Below are 11,952 nucleotides of genomic sequence, written 5' to 3'. Positions count from 1 at the left end.
CTCTCACCTCCCGGTGCTGTCACGCCAGCGCCCAGGGTGAACCCACCCCACTGTCACCCACCGGGAGCTGGAGCAGGAGAGCCCCTGGGGCAGCGTGAGCTGCTGGGCACCCCTGCACCTGCCCTGTACCCAGTCTTTGTCATACATCCCACCCCCACTCTGCACCAGACCCTGCACCGCAAATGCCCCCCGTGCCTCTCTGAACACATCATGCACCCCTCTCACTCTGCCCTCCCAACACCTCCTGCACCCCCTGTGCTGCCCCAGTGCCCCAGGGCTCTGTGCCACACAGGGGTGACACCCACCACAGGACATTCCCGACCTCACAGCAGTGCCTGGAGGAAGGAGGATGCAGCACCATGGGGTGACGGAGTGAGGTCCCCTGGGTGCCACACGCCCGCGGGTCAGAGGCACAGGTGCCCCTGGGGAGCAGGAGGCAGGCAGGGGGCAGCTGCCAGCCCTTCCCAGCCCCGTCACGGCCGCTGCACTCCCGGAGGAAGCTGCTCTTTGTTGCTCACCCTGCCCTGGTTATAAATACCCTCCCCATTTTAATGCGGCGGCGGCGGGAGCTATTTCAGGCCGGGAACGGGAAGCGAAACCCTGCACGGGTCCCGGCCCCCTTGCCCCCGTCCCCGGGATGGGCTGGGCAGTGCCCAGGAGCCGCAAGGGTTTATTTGAAGCCCAGGAGCCTCGCGCCCGCCTTGACCTTCTGTGCCTTCCAGCGGAGCAGGCGGATGGCGCGGAGGCCGAAGCGCAGCACGGCGTCGTACTTGAACACCAGCTGGTAGAAGGCGTCGGTGATGAGGGCGCCGCTGGGGTCGGCGTGTTTGAGGGCGGCCATCGGCGTGTAGGCCACGTTGGTCTGGTGCCGGAACGGCGGCCGGGCAGCCTCGATCACCCGCAGGGTGTGCTGCACGTAGGCATGGGATTGTCCCCTTCCTGTCCCCTTCCTGTCCCCTTCCTGTCCCCACAGCCCCACCCCATCCCACCCCTGTCCCCTTTGAACCCTGTCTGGATCCTATCTGCACCTCCATCCTCATTCATTTTTCCCCTCTCTTCCCATTCTCCTATTCCCATTGCCATCCCATCTCCTTCTCATTCATTTCCTATTCCCATCTTCAAGCACCTCCCATCCTATCTCTAATTCATCCCACCTCATCCCATTACCATTCCTATCCCAACCCCAACTCCTTCCCACTCCATCCCTATCTTTATCCTATTCCAACCCATCCCCATCCCCATCCCATACTACCTCTATCTCCATCCCTTCGCATTCCTATTCCATTTCCGCCCATCTCCGTCCTCAGTTCCTTCCCATTTTATTCCCATCCCATCACCATTCCTACTCCCATTCCCATCCAGGCTCAGCCCCATCAGGATGGAGCTGTCTGGGTGTCAGCTGCCCCACTGCTGGCTGGGCATTGCTGTTCCTTGTTAGGACAAATTGACACCTCTGTCCAGCCCAGCAGGGCACCCCCAGCCCATTGGGACCCCCTGCCCGCCTGTCACCTCTGCAATGTCCTCGGGGGTCTGGCCCAGGCTGGTGAAGACATCCCTGGAGTTCCTCAGGTAGAGCTTGGTGAAGATTTCGGCCGTCTCGGGGTCGGTCCGTGAGTAGTCGGCACGTTCGGCTTCCTCGTACAACTTCGTCTCGAATTCCGTCATCACCGGCCCCGGCTCCACCAGGCTGATCCTGCCCAGGGATGGGGCACTGGGCACTGGGCACCCCCGGACCCCCGGCCCCAGGGGCTGCACTGCCACTTGCCCCCACACTCACGCCACGTTGAAGCGCAGCGCCTGCACCACCAGGCTCTCGCAGAAACCTTCCACCGCAAACTTGGAGGCCGAGTAGATGTCATTGAAGACGATGCCTGGATGGTTGGGGAGCTCCAGTCAGGGCTGGGTGAGGGCTGGTCCCCCCAGGGCACCCCATTTTCCCCTACCCTGCAGGCCCATGATGCTGCTGATGACGACAATGTGGCCCCCGCGGCGCCGCTTCATGTCGGGCAGCACCTCCTTGACCAGGCGCACGAGGCCGAAGAAGTTGGTGTCCATGAGGCTCTGCATGGCTGCCAGGCTCTGGCACTCCAGGGGTCCCGCCATGCCCACCCCGGCATTGCTGACTGTGGGCAGGGGGCATCAGTGGGGTGTGCCCTGGGCAAGGGGATCCCTCACCCTGGGCATGGAGGTCCCTGGTTCCCCGAGTGTGCCCAGCATGGGATGTCCTGGGTGTGGAGGGTCCCTGGTGCAGGGTGACCCTGGCATAGAGAGTCACTTGTGTGTGGGGTCAGGGGGTCCCTTGTGCCTGAGGGACCCCTGGCACAGGGGGTCCCCAGTGCTTGGAGGGTCCCCAGAATGGGATGTGCTGAGTTTGGAGGGTCCCTGGTACAGGGGATGGTGTCCTGGTGCAGGGGGTCCCTGGCACGGACAGTCCCTGCTGTGTGGGGTCAGGATCATGAGGCACGGAGGGTCCCAGCACTGGGAGCACAAATGATCCCCGGCACTGGGACCCCCCAATAGCGGGATCCCCACCATGGAGGGTCCCCTCACCGGGGTCACGCTGGGACACAAATCCCGTGTCTCACCCAGGATATCGATGTGGCGCCCGGGGATGCTGTCGAGGCAGGCGCGGATGGAGCCCTCGTCGCACACATCCAGCTGTTTGATCTCCAGCGTCCGGCCCAGCGCCGGCCCCGCCGCCGCCGCCAGCGCCCCGCTCCTGCCCGTGTTCCTCATGGTGGCGATGACTGCGGGCACAGCCGGCTCAGCCCCCGCGGGCTCTCCCCGGGGGCTGGGGGGGTCCCTGCGCCCCGCTCACCTCGGAAGCGGCGCTGCTTGTCCCTCGCCAGGCGCACGGCCAGCGCCAGCCCGATGCCCGAGGAGCAGCCGGTGATCAGCACCGTCTTGGGAGCCATGGCACGGCCTCTCCCCCCAGCCCCCCGCCTTTATAGCAGCTGCCCCAGCCCCAGCCCCCCCAAATCCGGGCCCTTAATCCCCCCTGGATAATCCCCCCCTCCCGGGGATTTGCGGTGGCCGCGTGGCTGAGCCGCACGTGGTGCCCGGGGAGCACAGAGGGGCCTTTGTGTGGGACCCGGGGCACTGTGGGGACACGAGGGACGTGGGGACACTGCCAGGCATGGGGACACTGTGGGAGATGGGGACGCTGCCAGCCGTGCGGCACTGGGGATGGGAAGGAAGGAGGCAGGACCTCTGCAAAAATAACCTTTATTATCACTGGTATAAAACACGTCCCAGTTCAACTGGCCTCGTGGAGACGTGGGGGACACGGCGGTGATGGGTGCCCCCCTCACCCCCACACCCCGGGACCCCGCTCCTGGGGACCCCAAAACCCCCCTGGTGTGGGGGCAAGGAGTGCCAGGCCCCTGCAGGGGCACTCGGGGCTGGTGCTGCAGGGCAGAGGGGAGAAAGTGCTTGAGTGTGGGGGTCCTGGCAGTGGGCTGTGCTGAGCTGTGCCATGCTGGCGGTGCCAGGCTGTGCCAAATCATCCTGGTGGTGCTGGGCTGTGCCAAGCTGTGCCATACTGGCAGTGCCAGGCTGTGCCAAACCACCTCACTGTGCCAGACTGTGCCAAACTGTGCCATGCTGATGGTGCTGGGCTGTGCCAAACCATCCCACTGGTGCCAAGCTGTGCCAGCAGTGCCAGGCTGTGCTGAGCTGTGCCACGTCAGTGGTGCCCAGCTGTGCCAAACTATGCTGGTGGTGCTGGGCTGCGCCAAGATGTATCAACAGGGCCAGTCTGTGCCAAACAATCCCAGTGGTGCCAGGCTGTGCCAAGCCATCCCATGCCGGTGCTGCTGGGCTGTCTCAAGCCATGAGACTGAGCCAAAGAACGCCAGCAGTGCCAGACTGCGCCAAACCACGCTGGCAGTGCCAGACTGAGCCAAACCCTGCCGTGCTGGTGGTGCCAGGCTGTGCCAAGCCCTGCCAGTGGCTCAGAGGGCCACGCAGGTGCAGTAGTGCCGCAGCTTGCAGGGCAGGATGCCGCGGTTGATCTGGTGGAACTCCACCAGCTGGATGAGGTCGGCGAAGCGCGTCTGCCCGTCGTCCATGGTGAAGTAGAGCCGACCCTCCTCCTCGCTCTGCCGGGGGGCTGCAGGTCAGGACCCCTCTCCCCAGCCCTCCCCCGGCCCCCCCAGCCCAGGCTGGCACTCACCGGCAGGATGAGGTAGTGTTTGATGCGCTGCAGGTGGCACAGGGACAGCACGAAGCCCTTGGGGTTCCGCTGGCTCTCCCGCACCAGGAAGACCCTGCAAGCCCCAGTGGTGTCACTGCTGGCCCCAGGTCCCCTGTGTCCTCCCAGTGTCACCCACAAACACCCTCTGAAGAGCTGGGAGTAGCCCAGTACCCCCTGGCATCCCTGGGAGTCTCTGCGTCCCCCCAGGAGCCTGTGTGTCCCCCAAACCCTGCAACAACCTGGGATCACTCACCCCCACACATGTCCTCTCTCCACCCAGGAGCTGCAAGACCCTGTAACCCTTGTGCTCCTGAGCCTCCCTGGAGTTCCCATGTCCCCCTCCCAGAGCCCCAGGGACCCCGACCCCCCACCCCAGGGTCCCTTACCCATCCACCAAGCCCTGACGGCCGATGAGCTGCTGGGTGTCCTCCCGGGAGATGCGCCCGTGGAACCAGGGCTGGGTGCGGTGGATGGCTGTGGGGAGAGGGGTGTCACACTTGGGGGGACCCCCTGCCTGAGGCAGGGACCCCCAGTGGGCACTGAGCCCCCATCTCACCGGCGCTGAGCGGGGAGCTGTGGCAGGCTGCGGGCAGGCTGTACCGGTGCGTCGTCTTCTTCTGGGCACACAAAGAAAGGAGGGGACATTAGGGTGGCCTCAGGGGGTCTCCCCATCGCTCCCCAGAACCCCCACTCACCCTCCAGGCCTGGGCCTCCTCCAGAGCTACGGTCAGCACCTCACTGGGGTTCTCAATCACCCGGCCCGTGCACCCTGAGAAGTCCATGGCCACCAGTGCATTGTCCGAGACGCTTCGCTGTGGGGGACAGGAGGGTCACCAGAGGGTCCCCACGGGCCAGGGGCTGCGGGGGGCAGGAGACACTCACCAGGGGCGTGGGGCCGATCCAGGGGGGCTGGCTCAGTCGTGCCTGGGCTTGCTGGTAGTTGCGGTAGAGCTGCATCCCGTACTGAGGGAACAGCTCTGTCAGCTGGGGGGGCCCTGCTGCGGGGTGGGGGAGCACCCAGGGACACCCAGGGACACTCAGGGACACCCAGGGACACCCAGAGACCTCCACAGCCCCCCAGTGCAGAGGTGGGGACCTCTGCATCCACTCCACGTGGGCACAGGGACACCCACCCTGAAACATTTTCACTGGCATGGGGTCATCCATCCAGCATCCCTCTAGAACCCCTCCACATTCCCCCCTTGTATCTCTCCAGCACCCCTCCAGCACTGTCAGATTAAGCCCTTTTCTGACCCAGAGATAGGGCAACTGAGAGGTGGTTTAAATACTTTTATTCTGTTTTCAGTCTCATGTAAAGGGTGAGACAATACAGATGTTATAATTCACGCCATCACAACCAGAAGCTAATTATTTCCTAATTATAATATACTAGCACCTCACTGGGGTTCTCAATCACCCGGCCCGTGCACCCTGAGAAGTCCATGGCCACCAGTGCATTGTCCGAGACGCTTCGCTGTGGGGGACAGGAGGGTCACCAGAGGGTCCCCACGGGCCAGGGGCTGCGGGGGGCAGGAGACACTCACCAGGGGCGTGGGGCCGATCCAGGGGGGCTGGCTCAGTCGTGCCTGGGCTTGCTGGTAGTTGCGGTAGAGCTGCATCCCGTACTGAGGGAACAGCTCTGTCAGCTGGGGGGGCCCTGCTGCGGGGTGGGGGAGCACCCAGGGACACCCAGGGACACTCAGGGACACCCAGGGACACCCAGAGACCTCCACAGCCCCCCAGTGCAGAGGTGGGGACCTCTGCATCCACTCCACGTGGGCACAGGGACACCCACCCTGAAACATTTTCACTGGCATGGGGTCATCCTTCCAGCATCCCTCTAGAACCCCTCCACATTCCCCGCCTTGTATCTCTCCAGCACCCCTCCAGCACTGTCAGATTAAGCCCTTTTCTGACCCAGAGATGGGGCAACTGAGAGGTGTTTTAAATACTTTTATTCTGTTTTCAGTCTCATGTGAAGGGTGAGACAATACAGATGTTATAATTCACACCATCACAACCAGAAGTTAATTATTTCCTAATTATAATATACTATAAGCGTTTTTTGGCCTATCAGCTTTTGCCATCCCATGCTGTAAATGCCTTAAAGCCAATCATCTAAAATTACCTCTCGTGGGTCCTACTACAAGGCATCTTTTGTAGTTCTATTTATCCAAAGTGTCTGGTCTTATTTGCAAGGCCACCTTTTGAAACTTTTTTCCTAGTTCCATTTTTCCCCCAACAATATCTGTTCTATTCCACGGCATTCCTAAGCCAGCATTTCTCATCTCAAGTCTTGCATACGGACGCACACCGTGTGAGCCTTCTGCCACATCACCACCCCAGAATTCCTCCAGAATGCCCCCATCCTCCCTCCAAATTCCCTCCAGCACCCCTCTGCCATCATCCCAGCCGGCAGGGGGCCGGGGCTCACCTTGAAGAGCCGGAACGCGGCCATCCAGCAGCTGCGGCTCTGCTCATCCTCGCTGCAGAGCAGCTTCAGGCCCTTCGCGCCGCTCCGCACCTTGTGGGGCTGCGGGAGAGGCCGGAGCCGTCACGGGGCAGCCCCGGGTGGGCTCTGAGGGGACAGAGAGCCCTTGGCAGGGGGAGGCGCAGGGAATGACCCTGCCACAGGCAGGGACATCCCCACCTTGATGCAGAAGCCGAACTCAGTGGGCGTCCCGTAGAGCTTCTTGCCCTGCGTCACGTAGTAGATGTTGGACTCGGTGAGGTCGGCGAAGTACTGCAGGTGCCGGGGGTCCTGGGGGGTGGGGGGTGTCAGGGCTGGCCCCGCTGCACCCCCTGGCCATGCCCCCCTCCCCCAGGACCCCCTGGCCTCACCTTGGAGGTGCCCTTGGTGGAGTAGTAGAGCCCCGAGCGGCGCAGGGAGAAGTGGAAACGCTTCCAGACCTTGCGCCCGGCCTCCCGCAGGTGCAGGAAGCCCTGGACCTCAGGGCAGCTCCCAGAGTTGAGGAAATTCTGGGGGGACACGAGGGCTGAGGGGCATGGCGGGGTCCCCGGGGCACGGTGGGGTCCCCGGGGCACGGCTGGGCATGGTGCCCCGTACCTGGATGAGCTCGGAGTGCGCCATGCTCTTGTTGGCCTCCAGGCAGCTGGACACCATCACCTCGGGGAACAGCAACTGCTGGGGGACAGAGGCTCAGCAGAGACCCTTGGGGTGTCCAGGGCGCCCACGGGGGGGTCCCAGAGGGCGCCCACCTACCGCGTTGCTCTTGAAGAGCTCGTACTTGGCGAAGTTCTTGCGGAACACGAAGCGGCTGTCGGCACCTGGGGCCCAGGAGCCCTGCACCTCCACCACCGACTCGTGGTCCTCCAGGCAGCGCTCTGGCGGGGGGACAGGGGGTCAGCAGGGCAGTGGGGGGGGTCCCACGGGCTGTGCCCTGCTGTGCCCCCACCGCCTCTCACCCAGGGCCAGGTGCTGGTGCAGCTCCACCAGGGCCCAGCTGTGGTCGTGCAGCGCCCGCGTCCTGCGCACCAGGGTCTCGCAGAGCTGCCGCGCCGTGGTGGCCGCAGAGGCCTCCAGCGAGCGGCAGGCGCCGTCCTCGCCGAACACCTTCACCACCTGGGAGGTGGGACAGGGGCTGTCAGGGACCCCCCGGCACGAGGGGACCCTGCAGAGCCACAGGTGAGACCACCCACCCTGCCTCCTGCTCCTCAACACATGTGGGAGGTGGTTCCTGTCCCAGGGATGGGAATCCCCCCTTCCCAGACCCTTCACTCATTTGGGAGGTGGTTCCTGTCCCAGGGATGAGATTCCCCCCTTCCCAGACCCTTCACTCATTTGGGAGGTGGTTCCTGTCCCAGGGATGAGATTCCCCCCTTCCCAGACCCTTCACTCATTTGGGAGGTGGTTCCTGTCCCAGGGATGGGAGCCCTCCTCCCCAGAACCTTCACTCATTTGGGAGGTGGTTCCTTCCTCCCCAAGGATGAGATCCCCCCTTCCCAGAGCCTTCATTCATGCAGTAGGTGGTTCCTGTCCCAGGGATGGAATCTCCCCTTCCCAAAGTCTTGACTCATTTGGGAGGTGGTTCCTTCCCCAGGGATGGGATTCCCCCTCCCCAGACCCTTCAGTCATTTGGGAGGTGGTTCCTGTCCCAGGGATGGGATCCCCCCTTCCCACAGCCTTGACTCATGCAGGACATGGTTCCCTCCCCAGCCCCTCAGCCCCCTGCCTCAGGAGGGTGGGACCTCTGTAGAGGGGTCCCTCTTCAAAGGCTGAGACCCCTTCCCAGACCCTCACATGGGAGGGGGTTCCAGCCCCAGTGCTAAGACCCTCCCCTCTCCCCAGCCCCCTGACTCACCTGGGGCTGCCCTCGCCGGGGAGCTCCCTGCCCCACGAGCCCCCTCCCCAGCCCGTGCAGGGGTCCCAGACCTCAGCCCACCTTCCCAGCCCCTGACTCACGTGGGAGGTGCCCTCGCGGGGGGGTCCCTGTCCCAGGGCAGGGCTGCTCAGGATGGGGGAGTTGGAGGGGCTGCAGAGCTCGGGGAAGGGGTTGGGGATGCTGGGCAGCGACGACGCTCGTGGCTCCTCCTGCGGCGGCTGCCGGCTGCAGGCACGGGGAGGGGGGTGAGCTTTACATGCCCTGCGACCCCCCCTGAGCACCCCTTGCCTCCCCAACGCCCCCCGGCCTCACACCCACCTGCTGCCGTGGATGAAGAGGGGCTGGGAGCGCCTGAGCTCGGGCGGCCCCTCGCCCCCATCCCGCTCACCAGGACACCCCTCCTGCTCGGGGGGCTCCCAGAGGCTGCTCTGCTGAGCCCCCCCCTCCATGGCATTATCTGTGGAGGGAGAGAGAAAGGGGGTCTGCCACCGTGTGTTGGGGGGCCACGACCACATTTGGGGGCCATGGCCAGGTGTGGGCGGCCCCCACAGGACACCATGCCAGGCTCCAGGTGGGCTCCCACCCAGGGGTGTTTTCCTGGTGCCCAGACAAGCAGGACCCCAGCCCTGGGGGTCTAACTGAGCTGCCAAAGGTGTCCCTGTCCCCCCCCCAATCCTATCGGGGTGCTGGGGGCTGGAGCACAACACTGATGCTGAGACCCCCAGAATCCCCCACGTGCGACCCTCACCAGCAGCCCCACACCAGCGCTGAGGCTCTGGGAGATGCTGGGCTGAGCTTTGCCAGGCTGAGCTTTGCCGGGCCGAGCCGTGCCGGCGCCGAGGACAGAAGGAAGCCGAGCGTGGCGGCGGCGGCTCAGCCCAAACACCTCCTCGGGTCCGGCCAAACCGGTCCTGGCAGCCGCTCCCAGCTCCACCTCACCGCCCTGGCATCCGGGCCCGGGCGGCCGCGCCGGGAGCCGGGGGCGAGGGAGCCGCCGTGGGAACCGCCGCCAGCCCCCCGAGCTGGCACTGCCCCCCGTGTCCCCACCCACGCCCGGTGCCACCGGTGGCGCTGGGACAGCGGTACCGGGGGGAGCGGGGATGTGCCACGGCCCCCCCGGCACGTGGCACACGTAAGGCACACGTGGCACCCACGGTGGCGCTCGGTGGCCGCGGGCGCTGGTCCCGGGACACCGGGACACCGGGCAGAGCCGCGTTAATCATTGAGCTGCTGCCCGTCCCTGTCCCCACCTCTCGGGGTCCAAGTCCATGGCTGGGCAGGGCTGATGTCGTCCCCGTCCCTGTCCCTGTCCTGTCCCTGTCCCCATCTCTGCATCCCACCGGGACTGCTCCATCCCCGCTCCCTCATCTCCGGGGACTCGGGGACAGCCAGGGGTCAGGCAGGGTGATGCTGCTGGTGGGACACAGCAGGGGACACGGGGGGATGTGACAAACAGGGCCCTGGGAGCGGGACACCACCCTGGCACCACCCCCGTGGCCTCAGGTCACCCCGGTGTGAGCCCTGTCCTGGTGGCAGTGGCAGGGTGGGGACACTCAGGCTGTCCCGGGGACAAACAGGGGACACAGGGGCCATCAGGGTTGTGGGGTGGGGGACTGGAGGGGGTCAGGACCACCGGGATGGGCCCCAGGGCCAGCAGGTCTGTAGAGCAGGGGGTCCAGGGCCACCAGATTGAGGGTCCCAGGGTGACAGGGCTGAGGGACAGGATCCCAGGGCCAGCAGGGTGAGGGGATGGAATCCCAGGGACACCAGAGCTGAGGGACAGGATCCCAGAGCCACCAGGGTGAGGGGATTGGATTCCAGGGACACCAGGACTGAGGGACAGGATCCCAGGGCTTGCAGGGGTGAGGGGATGGAATCCCAGGGACACCAGGGCTGAGAAATGGAACCACAGGGACAGCAGGGTGAGGGGATGGGATTCCAGGGCTAGCAGGGTGAGGGGATTCCAGGGTCACCAGAGCTGAGGAATGGAAGCCCAGGGGCACCAGGGTGAGGGGACAGGATCTCAGAGCCACCAGGGTGAGGGGATGGGATTCCAGGGCCAGCAGGGCTGAGGAATGAAATCACAGGGTCACCAGGGTGAGGGGACAGGATCCCAGAGCCACCAGGGCTGAGGAATGGAATCCCAGAGCCAGCAGGGTGAGGGGGTGCACTCCCAGGGCCACCAGGGCTGAGGAACGGACCCCCAGGGAAATGGAACCACAGGGACAGCAGGGTGAGGGGATGGGATTCCAGGGCTAGCAGGGTGAGGGGATTCCAGGGTCACCAGAGCTGAGGAATGGAAGCCCAGAGCCAGCAGGGTGAGGGGGGACACACGGACAAGGGACAGCGTGCCGGGACCACCAGGATTAAGGAACAGGGTCCCAGCTGTGGGTGGGGGTCCCGGTGGGTGCCGAGACTGAGCTCCCCAGGGGCGCCGAGGCAGCAGAGGAGGCACGGCGGGATGGCAGAGGAGGAGGAAGAGCGGGAGGAAGGCGGGAAGGAGCGAAGGGAGGGGTGCGGGCGCAGCGAGAGCTCCGGGGTCCTTCCCGGCGGGATGGGAGCAACACCCCGCGATGAGCGGCGACCTCCCCCCGGCCCCAGGAGCCGCCAGCCCGGCCCCGCTCCTACCTGCAGCTCCTGCCGCGTCCCGGCACCGTCCCGCCGGACCAGGGATTCCTGTTCTCCCCGGCTTTATCTACCTGCGCCAGCTCCCGCCCCCGCCTGACATCACGGCGCCCCGGGCCTGCTGCCCGCCACCGGCCCCCCACCGACACCCTGAGGGGCCCCCCAGCCCCCCCCGACCCCTGGGGGGGTGTCCAGCCCCACCTCGGTCCAACCCCCCCACCCCAAACCCACCGGCCGCGACCCCCCTGAAGTGGTGATGGGGAGTTTCCCACAATGCACTGGGGTGACCCCTGGAGCAGCCGGGCGTGGGGGGACACGGGGACACCGCGGTGCCCTGGGGGTGCAGATCCCACTGAGCCCCAACCCTGGGACGGCCCCGGGTGTGGGGGTTGGGGCTCCCCTGGGACCCCCAAAATTCGGCTGGAAGGGTCCCATGGCGGGTGGGGGGTGTCCCCATTGTCCCCTCAGGGACCCCTGCCAGGTGGGACCATGGGGTTAGGGGGGTCTCATGCAGGTGAGGGGCACTTCCAGGAGGGTTGGGGGTGGAATTTGGGATATGGGAATGCAGAGGGATGAAGAGTCCCTTTGGGTCTCTGTGTGTGTCCTGTGGGGTCCCTTGGGGGTGTCCCCTGTGGGTGTCTGGGAGTCTCCACTGGGGACAATGGGTGCCGTGGGGTCACGGAGTCCCTAGAAATGTCCCCAAGGAGGGGTTCAGGGGTCCCTGTGGGGGATGCTGAGGGTTCCTGGTGGTCTGTGGGGGGGTTCGAGGCCGTTCAGAACCCCCACAGG

The 11,952-nt window shown here is 65.2% G+C and overlaps 2 protein-coding genes across 2 annotated transcripts; both read right to left on the bottom strand.

Moving 5' to 3' along the window:
• Positions 1 to 670: 670 nt before the first annotated feature.
• RDH8 (retinol dehydrogenase 8) lies at positions 671 to 2,915 on the bottom strand. Its single transcript, XM_041426554.1, has 6 exons — positions 2,819 to 2,915; positions 2,586 to 2,747; positions 1,944 to 2,123; positions 1,778 to 1,871; positions 1,510 to 1,693; positions 671 to 910 (listed from the first exon to the last, which is right to left on the bottom strand). Exons 1-6 carry the CDS (start codon positions 2,913 to 2,915, stop codon positions 671 to 673), a joined length of 957 nt encoding a protein of 318 aa, XP_041282488.1.
• A 1,038-nt stretch (positions 2,916 to 3,953) lies between these two features.
• GRB7 (growth factor receptor bound protein 7) lies at positions 3,954 to 11,598 on the bottom strand. Its single transcript, XM_041426259.1, has 16 exons — positions 11,517 to 11,598; positions 11,167 to 11,214; positions 8,857 to 8,995; positions 8,619 to 8,763; positions 7,622 to 7,778; positions 7,419 to 7,540; positions 7,263 to 7,340; positions 7,037 to 7,174; positions 6,846 to 6,956; positions 6,630 to 6,728; positions 5,740 to 5,820; positions 4,891 to 5,007; positions 4,752 to 4,812; positions 4,582 to 4,669; positions 4,175 to 4,268; positions 3,954 to 4,100 (listed from the first exon to the last, which is right to left on the bottom strand). The coding sequence occupies exons 1-16, from the start codon at positions 11,596 to 11,598 to the stop codon at positions 3,954 to 3,956; spliced, it is 1,707 nt and encodes a 568-aa protein (XP_041282193.1).
• Positions 11,599 to 11,952: the final 354 nt, after the last annotated feature.

The sequence above is a fragment of the Onychostruthus taczanowskii genome, unplaced genomic scaffold (genome assembly GCF_017590055.1).
Source record: "Onychostruthus taczanowskii isolate IOZ18803 unplaced genomic scaffold, ASM1759005v1 scaffold91, whole genome shotgun sequence".
In the NCBI taxonomy this organism is placed as follows: domain Eukaryota; kingdom Metazoa; phylum Chordata; class Aves; order Passeriformes; family Passeridae; genus Onychostruthus; species Onychostruthus taczanowskii.
Note: the sequence above shows the minus strand (reverse complement) of the source record. Positions and strands in the feature narration are given on the sequence as shown.